Source organism: Thunnus albacares, chromosome 18, assembly GCF_914725855.1.
Source record: "Thunnus albacares chromosome 18, fThuAlb1.1, whole genome shotgun sequence".
NCBI classification, from domain to species: Eukaryota; Metazoa; Chordata; class Actinopteri; order Scombriformes; family Scombridae; genus Thunnus; species Thunnus albacares.
The window spans coordinates 16,150,486-16,168,151 of record NC_058123.1 but is presented as its reverse complement, the minus strand read 5'-3'; the positions used below and the strand labels follow the sequence as shown (position 1 = coordinate 16,168,151).

General features: G+C 38.3%; 3 protein-coding genes across 5 annotated transcripts; 1 reads left to right on the top strand and 2 right to left on the bottom strand.

Moving 5' to 3' along the window:
- Positions 1–861: 861 nt before the first annotated feature.
- Positions 862–3,574, bottom strand: morn3 (MORN repeat containing 3). Of its 3 annotated transcripts, none has more exons than XM_044333994.1 (6): positions 3,485–3,574; positions 1,974–2,145; positions 1,703–1,860; positions 1,452–1,611; positions 1,168–1,352; positions 862–1,011 (listed from the first exon to the last, which is right to left on the bottom strand). In XM_044333994.1, the coding sequence occupies exons 2-6, from the start codon at positions 2,116–2,118 to the stop codon at positions 946–948; spliced, it is 714 nt and encodes a 237-aa protein (XP_044189929.1). In that variant the 5' UTR covers positions 2,119–2,145; positions 3,485–3,574; the 3' UTR covers positions 862–945. The 3 variants fall into 3 exon arrangements, with proteins under 3 accessions (XP_044189929.1, XP_044189928.1, XP_044189926.1); XM_044333993.1 differs by lacking the exon at positions 3,485–3,574 and adding an exon at positions 3,029–3,183; XM_044333991.1 differs by lacking the exon at positions 3,485–3,574 and adding an exon at positions 2,995–3,180.
- A 67-nt stretch (positions 3,575–3,641) lies between these two features.
- tmem120b (transmembrane protein 120B) lies at positions 3,642–12,112 on the top strand. The gene is made up of 12 exons (XM_044333990.1): positions 3,642–3,824; positions 5,975–6,093; positions 6,207–6,323; positions 6,415–6,474; positions 6,583–6,678; positions 6,782–6,871; positions 7,010–7,075; positions 7,242–7,303; positions 9,017–9,109; positions 9,401–9,465; positions 9,724–9,792; positions 10,054–12,112. The coding sequence occupies exons 1-12, from the start codon at positions 3,645–3,647 to the stop codon at positions 10,168–10,170; spliced, it is 1,134 nt and encodes a 377-aa protein (XP_044189925.1). The 5' UTR covers positions 3,642–3,644; the 3' UTR covers positions 10,171–12,112.
- Positions 12,113–12,474: 362 nt separating this feature from the next.
- Positions 12,475–17,624, bottom strand: rhof (ras homolog family member F). The gene is made up of 5 exons (XM_044333996.1): positions 15,408–17,624; positions 15,028–15,115; positions 13,777–13,886; positions 13,293–13,427; positions 12,475–13,032 (listed from the first exon to the last, which is right to left on the bottom strand). Exons 1-5 carry the CDS (start codon positions 15,543–15,545, stop codon positions 12,868–12,870), a joined length of 636 nt encoding a protein of 211 aa, XP_044189931.1. The 5' UTR covers positions 15,546–17,624; the 3' UTR covers positions 12,475–12,867.
- Between the last annotated feature and the right edge of the window lie 42 nt (positions 17,625–17,666).

The following is a 17,666-nucleotide window of genomic DNA, read 5'->3' as shown; positions in this document are numbered from 1 at the left end:
TTCAAAGTTTCAGAGTTTCGAGTCACAGCTTGAATATGTAACTTCATGAGTGTATTTATTTATGAGATCATCCTCCTTATGCTGGCTAAACAACTGAGTTAGGCATGTCTGAAGCTTTTAAAAGACTTATGACCTATTTTTAATACTGCATATGAATCACTTTCTGACCTCTGTGGAGTATATGTCAATATTGGGGCTTAATTTTGTAAAGGTTGAGGTTCATATTCCATCATGATTACAGGTTGGGGTGGATCTTCTTTCAGGCTAGTTGTGGGAGCTAGTATTTATCTGACTGATTAGATGAAGCATCAGCATCAGAGCTTTCTTATTGAATAACAAAGTCTGGCTTGTGTATCTGTTAACTGTTGAAGGTTCACAGGGACATTCACAGTGTACGAGTGTCTGAATGCACCATAAAGAGAATACAGTAAAAACTAACAATTGACTAAACCCTATTAGAAGAATAAGTGGATGTGTCATTTGATTATTCCATACTTAGTAATACTGAATTTACCACATGACCAAGTTAAATAGCTTTTGGTTGTGTTTACTTTAGTAACATGTAGATCCATGTAGTGAATAGAGTACTTAGGTATGTCATTATTTTTCCTCATGTACGTAGATTGATTATATTTTAGGGACCCTAGAACTGCTCTATTATGTGATAAGACAGTTAGCAACAAACCTTTTATCATCATGACACTAATCATCTGCATTGGCAGTAAATTTAAGTAACATGTTGAATCGTAGCACTATTGTGCTCAATTGATTTGAAATTTTGATGGATGTGGGGTTTTTTCTCCACAGAAAAGAACAAATTATTTGGGTGGAAATATTTTGGACAAAACTGAACATGTTGAATATCGTTATGACATTTTGTATTTATTTTTTATTCTGTGAGTTTTTGGTGGGGTGGAAACATGGTGTTGATCCTCTTGTTGCTCATCAACATTGATCAAGGTATGCCGATTGGGCTTCCCTTAAAACCATCTGCATATCCACCAGGTGTATCTTGAAAAAAAAAGAGATGTGTTCATGTTTTAATCTACAAAATTGCATTTGGAGAAGAGTGTTGATTGTATAACGTAATTAGTGGCAGAGGGATGAGAAAGTCTAGCTTATTTAGATGGGTGGCCATAAAAAGTAGATACAGTCAACATGTTGTACCTGTGGAATGGGATACTTCGTTGGTGTTGGTGCTTCGTCCCTTCCGAAATCAGACAGGGTCCCACATTTTGCTACTCCATCCACCCAAAAGCCTTCATATAGCTGGCCTTTGTCAGGATAGTAGAACTTTCCATTGCCGTTCTTCTTGCCATCCCTCCAGGTGCCTTCATACCAGCTGCCATTTGCTTGGACAGACAATGGAAAGTCAAATTCCAAAATTCACTTTCTTGCCCCACTAAACTGTAATGTATTTTAGATGAAAATGTAAAGCAACAAGCTCCTACCAAATCGAATGATGCCCTGTCCATGATTCTTATCCTTCATCCACTCTCCTTCGTAGATGTCTCCACTCTCATGGTACATTCTTCCCCAGCCGCACCGGAGACCCTCACTCCACTCACCTTCATAAACTGCTGAGTTACTGTAGAAGTATGTGCCATACCCCTAAAGAGATAAGAATAAGGATACAAAATATATCACAGGGTGCACATACATTTTGTTACAGTGTGTGTATAATAGTGTATCAGATACATACATGCTTCTTTCCATTTTTCCATCCACCACAGTACTTCCGTACATACTCCTTTGTTTCTGGGAGTAGTACACTGTAGGTGCCATATCCATCACGTTTTCCAAATTTCCACTCTCCATTATAAATGGCACCAGACGTCTTCCACACCTGAGTTCCCTTCCCTTAAAAATCAATAAGCATAGTCATTAAGCATGGTGTAGCCAGAGTATTTTGTGATTCATATGTAGGTATTCACAAATCTGTAGTTCATGGTAGCAGCTGCACAGTATCTCACCATGCTTCTGGTTGTTCTGCCACTCCCCAGTGTATTCATTCCCAGTGACGGAGAAAACTGTTCGGCGCAGTCCACATTTCTGTGACTTAATATCCAACAGTGTTGAGAATGGCTGATTTTTTTGAGATGTTTTAATGTATGGCATGGCTGGGTGCAAAGCTTGGTGAAAACCCTAAAAGATGAATGAAATGAAATGTTAGACATATGGTGCTGTACAGGTTAGCCAGTTTTTTTGCTCATAAGTGAAAAATTAAATCATTTCTATAGTGCCATATTTTCATATAGTGCTATACTTTCAGTGTAGATCACATTTGTGCCAGGAATTTATGCACATAAAGGACAGGTTCACAATTTTTGAAGTCTATTTTAAAATAACAGTCAGGTGTCCATATGGACACTGAAAGAGGTTTTCCTCGCTGTAATCATTCCTCCTGCTCATACTGGCTGTTAAAAGATCCCCTTAAAATATGCTTTCAATGTAAGTGATGGAGGCCAAAATCCACAGTGTGTCTACACAGTCATTTTGTGCAAAAATGCATTTAGAAGTTTATCTGAAGCTTATAGGAGGCTTCAGCAGTCTGAGTCATATCAAGTGTATATCTGACTCATTAACAGTCTCATTAGCATTAAATTCCCTTTTTGTGTTTTCTCGGACAGTGTTTCCCTGTTGAGCTGCGGTGGAAGTAACAAAAAGAGGGAAAGCCGGTCTTTTAACACTGCACTTCGGTAAATACAGTATCCTAATTTAGACCACAAAAAAATGCCACCTTTTCTTTAACTACTACCTTGGAGTATGTCACTTTACTGATTTTATAAAGACAATGCTGATGAAAAGTACTGCAAAAACAATAATATACACTGCTGCACAAACAATGAACCCATATTTAATCAGTTAAATGTGCTCTAATTAGCAAGTTAACTACAAGGCCATCTAGCTATAGTTAACGTTACTACAGTGGCTAGCTGCTCTGTAACTCGAACACAGGATGTCAAACGCTCATTCAAAGCAAAGTACTTGTACCTTTAATAGCGATGTGTCCAAGCGGATGACTTACTTAAACTCAATCCGCTTGCAAACTCAGGCCATGCAGTTGCAGAGTAAATTAGGAAAACATGTTAGACGGCGAGCAGTATATCAGCGCTAGCTGGTGTCCGCATCCCAGAGAGAGCTGAGCATTCTTTGTATCCTAGCAACCGAAGTGTGTACTGTTAGTGCAGTGTGTAAAACGTTATATTATATTCAAAGTCATTTGAAAATTAGAGTTAAATGCGTCCTGGGGGCCCAGCTGATGCCCAACTCTCTTTTTTGGCAATTTTCTACACATTTTTATTTCCAAATTAATTTTGCCGTGGTTCAACTACAAAAATAGCTTGGCCTCAACGGCTGACAGGTGTTGTGTCGAAGTCTGTTCCCCGTCGATATGTGTGTCCCCTAACCTTAACCTGCACACAACCTTATCCCTGGCCCTAACCAATCACTTCTGAAGCGCTTAACCTGACCCCAAACTTACATTGATTACAACCACTTATTTCTGCTACGTTTAACCATAACCATAACCATAACCTTAGTCCTAACCCCAACCGCGGAGGTGGTGCCACAGGAACCATAATTTTAACAGAGGGGGAACGTTTGCTCGATGGGGGAAAAGACTTCAACAAAACACCTGACAAATGTTTTACGATATGCGCATGCTCCACACAGCCCAATTAAAAAGGAGCGGACAGTCAGCTTGTGTGAGGAGAGTCAGAGAAGCCGTCCTCTTCGCCGCATCACCCACTGTTACCACGATGTCTAAACCGAAGTTTCAGACGGAGTGGGAGGAAATTGACGATGAATATCAACAATTACAGGTGACAGAAAACATTAAAAACGAGTACACTATACGTGGTAGACTGCTGGCTGAAAGCAGCGTACCGTGGATGGTACTGACAGCAGAGACGTTAGTTTGACAGGCTCTTTTCCGTATTCGCCATTCATTCAGCATTGAGCCTCTCTGTAACTGCGCGGTTGTAGTTAGCATTATCTCAAGGGTGGAATATACTTCACCGGGCGTTTATCACCTTTTACTTTACGGTAACACCCGTGTGTTACAGCCGCTAACGTTAGCAGCAGGTTGCTTGTCTTGCTGCTAGTAGCCTAGTGAGTTATGCGGCTAATGGGCAGCTAACGTTGCAGTAGTTAACCACACAGTGCAACACTGAGCGATTGTTTCATGTTAAATTACTGCGACCAAAGTTACTTAGAGACAGTATAGGTAACTGCACGTGTTTTCTACTATTTGCCTGAGTAAATTAATTCGTAGCCGGTGAATACATCATCAGGTTACCGCGCTAGCTCACGTTAGCTAGCTGGCTAACTTGAAACAACATAATGTATAGTCGATAATATCAAATAACAATCACTTTGAGGTATTAAAGGGTAGCATGTGGTGTTGAATGGCACGACCATTCCTCTCCTCATGTTGGCATTAGACGACTGAGAGGTGGATTTGTGATGCCATCAGAAATGATAAATCTAGAGCTGCTCCGCAGGGAGATGTGATGAAGGTGACTGTCAGCTGTCCTGGGATGCATGTTCTGCTAAAACAACAACAAAAAGGAGTACAACTTGACACCTTCATACTAGCAGTCTCCCATTCATAGTTGCTTCTTACCAGATCTTTTTTTACATCTGTGGCATTTAAGGTTCAAATCCAAATTTTGGGGTCCATGGGTTTGAAAGGACTTTTTATTAATGATGAATATGCCAATAATATTTTTGATTAATCAACTACTCGTTTTGGCTATAAAATGTGAGAATATTGTGAGAAATGTTAATCATGACAAACTGCTGTCTCCAAATTGCTTGTTTGGTGAAATCAACACTCTAAAACCCAAATATATATTCAGTTTACTATCACAAAAGACAAAAAAATGCAGTACTTCCAGATTAATGAGAACGTGGAACATATAAATTTGTGGTATTTTTGCTTGAAAAACTAGTTTAACGATTATCAATATAGTTGCAGATTCATTTTCTGTCGATCAAGTAATTTATTAATCAGTTTATTTACCTGTAGTAAACCTTTTGAGTGACACATCAGTTTAATTACAACCACCAGGCAGTGATGAGACGTACGTGTGTGTGTGTGTGTCTCTGTCATGTGATATACATACTGTACATCGAAACCACAATGACTATTGTGATTAGTTTGCTTGGATGACATAGTAGATCATGTATTATTGAGTTTATTTCCTCCATCAAACATTTCCCAGAGTCTAGTTTTGGACATGAGCCAGTGGTTTTTATTTTGACCTCTGAGATTTGCAGTGAAGCAGATCAAATGCAGTTATTACTTCCAAGGATGTGTACTTTAACTTGCTTTACTCAAAACTCAGTTTCAAGCAGGCCTCCAATAGAGGTGACAAGAACATAGCTGACTAAACACCTTCTGTTCAAACCACTTCTCCCATTTTTATAATGAAAGAAACTTTGTGGACAGATTGACCTTTTCTTGATTGTTGATCCTTGACAGTCTCACACTACATGATCCCAGTCAGATCTTCCTAAATTCTACATGTGCAAATGATAAGAAAATGAAGAAGTATGTCTTATAAACCAGTGCTGACGGGAAAAAGTGGGGGTGGTGTGGTCTGGTGCATGTAAGTGCATGTACACTGGAATATTTATCTCACCACATAATACAGTGTTGTGGGTTGTTTGTGTTTAGACAGAAGGGTCAAAGAAGATTTCACAGCATGAAGCATTTCCATGTCCGCTGAATAGAGACCCTGTTCGTCTGAAGTTTTTCAGTGTTTTTTCAGCCTAGCAAAGATATGTGAGAGTAGGGTTTAAAAAAAGAGTTTTCAGTGGAATATTACAAATTCATTTAGCGTTTTTTCCGTTTTTTCTTTATTGCAATCACTTCTGTACTTCTCTTGATTTTATAGAAAGGTATATTTCTGAGAGTCTACCGTTGCAAATTTTCTACGCTCACTTTGTGTATTTCTTTGATCGCCAGGAAACTCACAAAATATACAGACAAAAGCTTGAGGAGCTCACCAACCTCCAAGCAACATGCAGCAGTGCCATCAGTAAACAGAGAAAATGCCTCAAAGACTTGAGGCAAAGCTTGAAAAAGTACGTATTCTCTGATCAGGACACAACACTCCTCTCTGTCACTCTTAAAACATAAAACATAAATGGAAGAAGATGCTGTTTCCACTCATGAACACTTTATATTTTTGTCACAGGTGTGCACAAGCATGTGATGAAAAGCAACTCGAACTAATAACTGACATCAAAACACAAATCAAAGAGAAAGAAAACGTGTTCTTTGATATGGAAGCATATTTGCCAAAGAAGAACGGGTCAGTACTTTTTCATGTCGACAGTGAATTTTCTTTCTCTTTGTTTCTGTATTTAATTACCTACATGACATTTTTTTTGTTTTGTTTTCAGACTCTACCTGAATTTAGTCCTGGGCAATGTGAACGTAACGCTTCTCAGCAACCAGGCAAAGTATGTGAACTTTCCTCAGGCCTTAAGACAGCTTGAACAGGTTTAGACTCTGGATTTTGGTGCTTGTTGTCAGTTTCTTATCTTGTTTTTGTCCATTCATTCACACAGATTTGCCTACAAAGACGAGTATGAGAAGTTCAAGCTTTATATGACAATAATCCTGATGTTTGGAGCCATAACCTGCCTCTTCTTTCTCAACTGTCGGTGAGACAACTTTTTTTCCCCCTCAAGCATTATTTTTGTTAATGTTGTCACTTAATTAAAATGTGATTTTTTTTTTTTAATTGTTTATTTATTTATTTTCTAGTGTCACTGATGAAATCTTCAACTTTTTGCTGGTGTGGTACTATTGCACATTGACGATAAGGGAAAGCATCCTCATGAGCAATGGCTCCAGGTGTGTTGTGACATCAATAAGAGGCACTGCAGTCATCTGAAACTGTTCACAATTATTTTATTGAACATATTGAAGATGCAGTTGTAACACTTTTTCATATTTTTTTTCTTCATCTCTTCCTCTTTTTTTCCTTTTCAGGATTAAAGGATGGTGGGTTTCTCACCATTATGTGTCCACCTTTCTGTCAGGTGTGATGCTTACCTGGTGAGTTTTTGTCTTTTAATGTCATTGTGTCACATCATTTCAGAAATCCTATTTGAACTTTTTGATAACCATGTACAAGTTAGCGACTGCTAAGGTTATAAAGGCTACAGTTTAAGTGGTACTTTCTTCATTTGATTTTTTTGTTTAATCTTCTGTCTTTTCACAGGCCAGAGGGGCCCATGTATCAGATGTTCAGAAGTCAGTTCCTTGCTTTCTCCATCTATCAGAGTAAGTGAACCTGGTTACTAGACTCAAAACTAAATAGAGCTTAATGAATAATTACACTCTGAGTTTAAAGGAGAGGTTCACTGTTTTTAAAGTGTGTAGTCAATAGTCAGGTGCCTAAATGAACATTGAAATAAGTTTGTCATGCTGTAATAATTCCTCCTGTTCATACTGACCATGAGATGATCTCCTCCAAATACATTTGTGTACAATGTAAGTGATGGAGGACAAAATCCATAGACCGCATTTTGAGCAAAAATGTATTTAAAAGTTTATCTAAAGCTAATATGAGGCTCCAGCTGTCTGAATTAGTTAAATAAAGTCTATCTCCCACAGTTTCAGTCTTGTCAGTAAAAAGAAAATTGTGTCTCGACAGACACTGTTCAGCTGCGATGAAAGGATTGTAACAAAAAGAGGGACTTTAACACTAAAAAGCTGTTATTTTTAAAGATATTGACTTAATTTGTGTAGCTGAAATCTCATTAGTTATAACTTTATAAAATACATTTTTGCACAGAAGGAGGGTTGTGGATTTACATTGAATGTGCATTATTAAGATGATCTCTGAATGGTCAGTATGAACAGGAGGAATTATTACAGCAAGAAAAACATGTCAGTGTTCCTTTGCACACCTGACTTTTGTTTTAGGACAGACTTGGAAAAATTTTGGACTTATCTGAGTATTTTTACCCAAATTTAAACCGAGTAAATATGCAAGCATTGAGGTGCTCAGGCTCAGCCAATTACAGTGATATAGAAAAGTGGACAGCATTGAGAGAAAGTAGAATAATAATAATAATAATAATAATAGTATTAAAAGGCAATAAAACTCCCCCCACCTCTAGAAATAAAGAGAACATAACACCCTCAGCTCAACATTTCACCTCTAGTGCTCTTTTGTCAGCTGCCGTCAGTCTGTGACACCATGGTGTGATAGCTCACCAAGGCCGGAGTAGGTCAAGGGCAGGATCACCCCCAACACAAAGTTGGTTATGTAACAGTGAAATGTCCTTTTGAATCACTTTATATGTCAGTGAAACCAACAGTATCTGCTCAAACACGTAGTAACAGTGTAAACATGTTCAGAGTTGCAGTAAGTAAACAACTGGGAGAAGTGACGCAGCCGTCCTCATATTTAGGGCCAACACTGAATAGACTCTCAGCTATATAAGAATAGTTCAATTGTAGCATGACTCATACTATATTGTAGATGCTTCACCCGCAGCTTTCTAATAATAGTTGCATTTATAATAAAACAGTTCGTCTGTGAAATTCTCATCATTTAGAATAGAGAAGTGACACACTGATGGTTGCAGTCTTTGCGTAGTATATCACATGTAGACTCATGGTGATGCCCTGTACACCGATGTTTGGCTGGCATTTTGGGTGATAAATCAAATGTTTATACAGACAGATGTTTGTTTATGGGGGAGAAATTCACCTGCCAAATGCTTAAACTGAGACTGTTTTTGTTTGTTTTGAGGACAGAATGGCCCCATTTCAGTGTGCAAAGCTTCACATTACCGGCTGCTTCTGACTTTTAGTTTTTATTCCATCTTTATGGGTTGATAGCTGGTGTTAAGCTAATGCTAGTCCTCCAAAATGACACTTTCATCCTGCAGTACTGAGACTTGAGTTTTCCAAACTTCATTGATCTGTTCAACATCTTAAAGTTTTGACTGTGCTGTAATCTGTCTTATTTTTTTTTCTATCCAGGTTTTGTCCAGTTCCTCCAGTATTACTACCAGAGCGGCTGCTTGTACAGGCTGCGAGCTCTGGGTGAGAGGAATCAGCTGGATCTCACAGTGGGTAAGTTGTAAGCTATTTTTGGTTGTAGTCATTTCAATCGTTTGAACTTTTGAGCCATCCGCAACACCATGTCTGGAAAAATAGGCTAAAGGTGAGAGATCGAGACAGCTGTTAACATCAGTGTACTGCAGCGCAGATGTCAGAGAAACTTGAGTAAGGCCTCAAGGGATTTTTTTTTCCTAAGAGCATCTCTAATGTCAGATTCTTGAGACAACACAGTGATTGTTTGTGTAATATACTATGTCAGATTGTCCTGAGGTCACTGTTACAGTTCATCCTGTGTCTCTGCAGAGGGATTTCAGTCCTGGATGTGGAGAGGCCTCACTTTTCTTTTGCCATTCCTCTTTTTTGGCCATGTAAGTAACTACAGCTTTATTATAGTAGCCGTAGATTTGCACACTCACATTATGAAATTGTAAAACATTTAAGCTCATGGGGGTATTACCACAACACATTTTACACCAGCGTTTGTTTACTAAGTGCATGAAAAGATTTTTCTTTAGAACACACAGTTGAACAAACGCAGCACTTTTGAGAGAGACTGCTTAAGCTCGGGAGAAAAACCAGAGTGTGCTGCGATATTGTGAATGATAATGTCTCTTCTTGCTTTACAGTTTTGGCAGCTGTACAATTCGGTGAGCCTGTTTCGCTTGGCAGGACATGAGGATTGTAAGGAGTGGCAGGTGAGGGTCGCATTTAGCAGAGCCGTCGCCTAAATGTCATAAACACGTTGATGTGGAGTATAAATGGTTTGATTAAAAGAGGACAGGCTTCTTTTTTTAAAAATATAGTTTGAGGCTCGTGTTACCTGTGATGAAGTCTGGTGAAGTGTTTGAATTGTATCTAGCCCTGCAACGTTTCCTAATACAGATACAGTTATAACAATGCATGTCATAACTGGTCTTGAAATTTTCCTTTCTTCTTTTCTTTTTTTTTTTTTTCAGGTGTTTATGCTGGCGCTGACATTTCTCGTCTTATTCCTGGGAAATTTTCTCACCACGGTAAAAGTCGTCCACCAAAAAGTTCAGAAAAACCAGGAAAAGGTGCAAAAAAATGACTGAGAATAAACTCAAAGGGACATTTCAGATTCTTCAAATGGGCCAGTAATCTTGAAGCAACACACACACAATCGCTTGACAGACTGTGCGCAGTACGATCAAGTCGGGAGAAGACAAAAGCTTGAAGCCGCCGTTTCTCTCAGGCTTTGATGACCACAGCAGCGTCCAGCCAAAGCATTCGGCCAACAGGCTTTTGCTTTCTAAAGACTCCTCGTCGTCGTCGTCGTCGGTTTGCTGCACATACGGTCACGACACATAGCGGTGTTGGCCTGATAGATGAACAGTTTGTCGCTTTATCCTGTACATAAAGAAAGTGAGTGGAAAGAATGTGTTTTTATTTGTGTCTGTGCGTTAATCTGTCAGAGAGGCTTTGTTCAAATCATATGCAACGGAACAAGAACAGAACATAAGTTTTCCTTTGAAGACCGAAGTCTGTCATGTACATACTTCATACTTCTGTGAAGTAGCGATGATCAAACTGTCTCTGGCTCAAACTAAATTGGACATGTTCACTTCTGCACTGCGCTTCATTTCTCAAGCTTTTTTTAATGTGTAGTACTCAGCTCCCTATTGTGCTATTTCACTGCTAACCACTATTTTTTTACTAGATTTTTGTTCTTGAAAAATGACAAATGTAGGTCAACGACTTCAAAAAAAAAAAACCCATAAACCTGATACTTGACTGCCCAAAACAACCTTCATTTTCAGAAGAAATAGTGAAAAAAAGTCTGGAGTTCAGCACGGTTCTGCTTCTGTTGTTTTCTTGATTCCTCGAAAGTATCACAACTACGAAGGACTGCGATGCTGTTTCTCCCTTTCAGGCTACGGTTACAAAAGCCATAACTGTTTTTTTGTATAATGGAATGCATAAACTTGGTTCTCTGGCTAAGTCACAAAAGCACGCACAAACTTGAACTGTCTCTACAAAAACTGTTGAAAGGACAAAGGAGAGTCCATACGAGCTCCTTCCTTGTAGTTACACTTCTATGTTGTCATTAACTTAATGCTGACAAATTGTAATATATACTTAGGTCTAAATCTTACTGGTGTGGGAGCTTCAAGCTTAAACATTTTTACACAAAACCCTCAGGTTAGAGGTTAAGAATTCAAATTCAGTTTAACACTTGAAGTCAATGCACAGAGTTGGGTTTATTAATTAGCACGCTGGTTGTTCCCATCTTGTTATGTGATGTTACACAAATGTATTATGATGCTGCTATTGGCACTGGTACTGTAAGGTTATGATACAGAATGATGATAAAAATTATGTGATGGATTATTGTTTTTTTTTAATTCTAATTGACAAACTAAATTAAATATTTGTATGAATTAATTTACGGCCAAATCTGGCACTTTTTGCTCTGGTTCACTGTAGTTTTGTCTGATTTGTGTTTCATGCATGTTCAAAAATTACTCAAGTGTCTTTGTTGGGTTTTTTTGTCGTTTTTTTTGGGGGGGGGGGGGGGGGGGTTTGTTGTTTTTTTTTTTATCAAGGGTTCAGATGGGTTCAAACTAATTGATCTGATCAATGTCTCTAATGCCTTTTTCTCCCTTTAGCCTATCACAGCAAAAATGCCCTATGTCTTCTGTTTGGAAATCCAAAGACAGTAGCGTTGCATTTATGTCCACAGTTAATCTCCTGAAGAGAATCACAGTATTTATGTGTCATGTTTATTGAGGGAAACGTACATCATCCTACCGAGTTCCAGACCAAACTGTTACACTTATGCGAGCTGCCAGAATGCACAAAACAACTTGATGTCCTCATTTATATAATGTAGCTGATGTTTAAAGTGTTTTCATCTTTTATTTCAGGATTGTAAACTGGTGCCTGAACAGGATCAGTAACGAGACGGTTGACAATTTCTCAATCTGTGTACATTGTTGTAAAAAAAACAAAAAAAAATATTAATAATGAAACACCTAATTAAAAATTGTAGCTCTTTCTGTGTTTTTTGTGTGCGCTGAGACAGAAAGTTGTTGCACCCTCAGTCTGCTCTGATCATTGTGGGGAATCCAGCACACACACACGTTAAGGTTGTTTTTTTTACACTAGTGGGCGCTGTTGGCAAAGATAACCTGCTGCAAGTTGACAAGCTCAAACCCTGTGTTTTGTTAAACTGGAAACAAGTTAACCCTGAAGATTTCTCATTTCTCAAGAGTGTTAAAGCTACAGTACCATGACACATTGAATTTTAACAACTACTCTTCTGTGAATTTTTAAAACTGATAGAAAGCAATGAATAACTGTTTACATTCCTCCAATAAATACACTTTTTGATAAAAACACATTTTTATTAAGCAGTGCAAAGATTTAGACTTTAAAAAAATAAAAAATATTAAAATATAACATTCTCATACAAAGTAAAAATACATCTAAAGAAGGCATTAGAAATATATCCAATGTTACCAAGAGACTGTTCTTGCCACTGAATTGCATTTGAAAAAGAGAAAATCTCCACACTGAAACTTCTTGCAAAATTGTCTTTCCTGTTGCATCATCATCGGCATTTGCTAGTGACGGTTAAAGGTGGGGGGGGAGCCCGAACTTACAGAGACAATTCTTGACTTTCTGAACCAGCAGTCATGCAGCTGTTTCCACATCTGTCTAGGACTCTGAACGTCTTAGTTTCTGAATGTGAACATGAGGAGTCTGCGAGGAGAGCAGGACTCCTCGAAAGTCTCTGTCTTTTTTCAACCTCACAAAATGACACATTTTTTCCTCCTCCTGTTGTTCCTATGTTTCCGATTGAATGCCAACACTTTTTTGGTGGCTTCTCTGAAAATGTCATCCACGTTCTCCTGATACTTCGCTGAACACTCGAGGTAGAGCTCTGCGTTCATCTGCTGCCGGGTCTCTTCGCCCTGCATCCCAAAACCAACCAGATGTTACAAAGTTAGACTGTGTGACAGCTGTAGAAATGACAAGTGCACTGTTTGTCATTTCAGTCAGGATGGATTTTCCAGATATCTGTTATTGTATTTAAACCATAATAGAGTAAAATGTGGTTGTGGGTTCTGGTGCTTCGTCTTGCACGCTGCAGTTCACATCCTGTTAGCTCAAGCTAAAGGCCTCTTTTGTAGATCAATACATGCAAACTGAGGCACTCTGTATCTTGCCTTACCTGTGTGTAAGTGATGGGAGCCAGATTCATGGCCTTCAGCTTCCTTGCACACTCTTTATCCTTCCTGAGGTCAGTCTTGCAGCCAATCAGGATGACAGGAATGTCCCGACAGAAGTGCTTCACCTCTGGGTACCACTGGGTGAGAAAAAGGGAAGAAATGTCAATAATTAATCATTAATAAGAGCCCCACAAGCTGGTTTAACATACTTTTCTACATTCTTTGACAGTATTTGTCACACTATTTGTAAGCAGCACTATATCAAGTGTCACCGGCATGAACAGGGTCAATGTCCAAATGCTGGCAGAGCTGCATGAGTTAATCATAGCTGAAAGAATGCAGCCAACACCAACGTACCAGACTCTAGCAATCATTTACAAACCTTAGTGTGAACAGCAAACCTGACACTCCTGTTCAACAGTGTTAACTTTGTTTCTTTGCACCTGCATGAATAACTTGGCACGTTGTTCATGCAGCAGCGATTACCTTTATCATGACATTCTCAAAGCTGGTGGGGCTGGTGACATCAAAGCAGACTAAAACCAGATTGGCTTCTTGGTAAGAAAGCGGACGCAGCCTGTCATAGTCTTCCTGTCCTAAAAGAAAAAAAAATATGTGTTAGCTGATAAATGTAGAATTGTGAAAAGACTTCATGTGGAGAAGAGGGACTAAATTCTACTTTGGATGCAACAGCCTGAACATAAAGATATGATATATGTGTAACAAAGTTAGGGCAGATGTATAAAACCACATCCTGGCTTCAGCTTCCTTTTCCGCTGATGTAAGGCACGCTACTGCAATTATACAAAAGATAAGTTGCAAACAGACTGTGTTTTCCTGTGTTTTCCTGAAAATGACATAACTTCACATATGAACTTCATAAATTATGCCTGACAGAAATACAATATTTTGTGAATGTCTGAACGGGGGAATTATTTAAATCACTTTGAAGCTGGTGTCAAATTAATACCTCATCTTTGCTACAAATACAATAATGTTTCATTTCTGATAACTACACTAGATAAAATAGAGAAAATTTAAACAAAATCATAAATTAAAATGAATATTGTTGAAACTAGTGTTGAGGTGACGTTATTATAGACACCTAAAAACACAATTCTCATGTATTAGTCTGGTTCTAATATTGGTCAATGGCCAAAAAACATCACTATGACTCAGCTGTTTGAAAAGAACATACAAAGTAAATGGAAGTTTGCACTAAATCAGGAGGAATAAGGATTTTTTTTATTGATTTAGGTTTTTAATATTTGTCCTTTTTTTTAAATCATGAAGTATAACAAAATAATAAATGTGTGTTAAATTTGACTCCATAATAGGTCGATAGTTAATATGCAAACAGTTGGTCAGTTCCTGAATTATAGTTTTGCTTGTGCAGTGACGTTAACATCGACCTTTACCACTTCCTCTGTCAGTGTCAGAACAATGAGATAAAGAGTGAACATACAGTGTGACGATGTGTCAACTTTACTATCTTATAATATATATTAAATTGTAAAAATGATTCCGCCTCTGGCAATCACATCAGCATTGAACTGTGACTCAGTGTATACTTTCTATCTACATATTCCACCATCTGTTGAACACTGTGTATAGTCACGGAGCTCAGTTGCTCCACACCCTGATGTCAATCCACATAATGTCAAATATCATTATAGAGACTTAAAACTAAATCAATGCATTCAACACAGAGGTGATGTTTGATAAGAAGAGTCTTACCAGCTGTGTCGTACAGGTTGAGCTTTATCTCTTTTCCTCCAAGAGAGATTGTGGTGACATATTTTTCGAACACTGATGGGGCGTATTTCTGTTTTAGACACACAAGAGAAAGATGTCCATTTTATGATTTATCCATGTTTATGTTCTGTCATATATCACATTTCTGCTCATTTAGTTAGTTTTATTAATGATTCAACAGGAAATTCATTTCACTATTTTTTAAACTAAATTTGGATTTAAAAAAAGGGCTGAGAGATGTTCAAATATCAATATTATTATAATTTTTCACAGAGATGATCAGAGAAACAAGCCTGCAGTAATAAACTGATACACAGCATCAACAGATGTGTATCATTACATGACATTTTAACTCTTCTTACCTCTGGAAAATCACCTTTGGCATAAACCATCAGAAGAGATGTTTTCCCGCAGCCTCCATCTCCCACGATCACAATTTTAAGTTCTTCTCCCTTTTTTGTGGCGGTACCATTAGCAGTCCTGGCACCGTTTTGTGTCATCTCGCCTCCAAACAGTCAAACAGGTGCCAGACAGGACGGGGCTGAAGTCACTCCCTCCAAATGTAGGTTAAATACATGGCAAAACCTGATCAATCTATATTTGGAAAGGCTGAGTTGATTTTACAGACAGTGTCAAGAGTGAGGAACAGACGAGCCTCATGTTTTACCAGCTCACTCTGTTCACCACATCCTGTTCCTGCCACACTGTGAAGCTGTTTCTAATTGACCCCCCTACACTTCTCTCCTGTCCTATTAGCTGTTGGCTCACTGAAAGCATCTCTTCGTGAGAACAGTACCGCAGCTGAGTTGCACATGTGGAGGAGTTGAGTCTGGCTGCTCCTACTTCCTCTATGTGCATGATTATTTTATTTTATGGGTGGGTACTATTAGTCTGACGTACTGCCTCCTTCTACAGAGGAATAAATGTGAGATAGCACTTCCAAGGTACACCAAGAAGTCAGCAAGTTTTTGTACATTTATCACCGCAGTATCTCTAGATTCTTGTCTGTTATGTCAAAAATGTGTGGCGTGCAGATGCTCTGATGACAGCGGATGACTGACATGAATGTGCAACTAATCTCTTACCTCTATTTGAGGTTTTTATTTTTATCAACCTGTTTTCTCAGAAACGTACACCGGAAAAACCTGTACTGGTAAAAGGTCAGCTCCTCTTCTATTTGGATGAAGCCCAAATGATAACATGGCCTGTTAACCTAATTTCACCCAGATGCATCAGATGTATTTTATTGTGCATTTTATTTGTGCCATCAAGCCTTTTCATTGATAGTCATGGATGTTTGGACCATTATAAAATACTCTTGTAATGCTACTTCATTGAATATACAGTATGTCTAATATGTTGGATTCATAATGAAGCACTCACTTTACTCAGTGAGAAACAGAAATACAGATATTTTAATTGACTGAGTCCATGATTGTACAAAAATTAAAACAATCTTAAATAAACTTTCAGGAGCCAGGCAATCAATTTACATGCTGAGTCTAATTATACAATTAGAAGGATGTTTTCAGATGAGATATGAGCAACAAAGTCCTTTTCATTTGATCTTATGAATCCTCAGGGGTAGTTAGAGGCAACATGTCAGTCACACATCTCTGTTCAGTCTGTATGGCTGAACACAGCAGTGACATCACAGGTTGGGCGTCAGGACAAACTATTCTGTCTCGTCCCAGGGTGCGATGTGCGGACATCTTACCCGGCAACAAACTAACTCAGTGAGCAAAGAGGTACAGTATGTAACCTTAAATGGATTAAATGTGGATTTAAATGGGAGGCGGTGAGTGTGCGAGGTAGACAAGATGCTCTTGTGTATGAAATGACTTATCAGTGTTGGAATTAAATGAGATTTCCCTTCAATATTGAGTCTGTTCTCTTGTTGGGTGAATGTTCGTGAGCCAGATGTGCTGTTTTCTAGTAGTGATCAAAGACAAATATACATTCTGTCCTTTTCCTTTGGCTTACTGCTGGGTAATAGATGACCTGCATGACCTAGAATTTTCAGACACTACATTGCATGCAATAAAATGAAAGTTGAACATTAGGTTTGGAAATATGTTCCAGCCATATGTCGACGGTTTCTAATAATTACAGTTGGTCACAGTGGGTTTCAGGAGATCATAGAGAATGAGTGTGAATCATCAGAATATACAAAAAATAAATGTGATTACTCTTGATTCAACTCTTGGAACATTTTTTCTGCCATAAAGGCAAAATTGTGTCAAATTTTAAGATCTAATGAAAGGGTTAAATATCAGTGATTACTGGTGGGAAAAGATATATTTAGTGGGTAGGGTTGCTGAAATTTTGAGCAAGCTGTCCCTTTAAGAGAATAAACTGACAATGCCCTGTACTTTGTCCATTTTAAGAAAACACTTGTAATCTTTTTAAGTATTTTGCATGAGTACACTAAACATTCACATGATCCTACAGCCATATGTCAACATGACAGCAGAACTGTGTTCATTGTGTGTAAGCTATCTAATAAGTCATGGCAGGATAAAATACTCTTTTAAATATGGGCCTAAAAATCATTTAAAGTTAAAAAGAAATGCATTGTAAGTCCATCAAAAAAAAAATCCCAACGTCCTGCTTTAGTTTCC

Excerpts from the sequence above, each read along its gene's own strand:
- morn3 (XM_044333994.1), bottom strand. The coding sequence starts at position 2,118 with ATGCCATACATTAAAACATCTCAAAAAAATCAGCCATTCTCAACACTG. Across the intron at positions 1,861-1,973 it reads GCAGAACAACCAGAAGCATG|GGAAGGGAACTCAGGTGTGG; the intron begins GTGAGATACTGT and ends TTGATTTTTAAG. Across the intron at positions 1,353-1,451 it reads ACAGGGCATCATTCGATTTG|CAAATGGCAGCTGGTATGAA; the intron begins GTAGGAGCTTGT and ends TGTCTGTCCAAG.
- tmem120b (XM_044333990.1), top strand. The coding sequence starts at position 3,645 with ATGTTTTACGATATGCGCATGCTCCACACAGCCCAATTAAAAAGGAGC. Across the intron at positions 3,825-5,974 it reads ATGAATATCAACAATTACAG|GAAACTCACAAAATATACAG; the intron begins GTGACAGAAAAC and ends TTTGATCGCCAG. Across the intron at positions 6,475-6,582 it reads CTTCTCAGCAACCAGGCAAA|ATTTGCCTACAAAGACGAGT; the intron begins GTATGTGAACTT and ends TCATTCACACAG.
- rhof (XM_044333996.1), bottom strand. The coding sequence starts at position 15,545 with ATGACACAAAACGGTGCCAGGACTGCTAATGGTACCGCCACAAAAAAG. Across the intron at positions 13,887-15,027 it reads CAACCTGTACGACACAGCTG|GACAGGAAGACTATGACAGG; the intron begins GTAAGACTCTTC and ends TTTTTCTTTTAG. Across the intron at positions 13,428-13,776 it reads TTGAGAATGTCATGATAAAG|TGGTACCCAGAGGTGAAGCA; the intron begins GTAATCGCTGCT and ends TTTCTCACCCAG.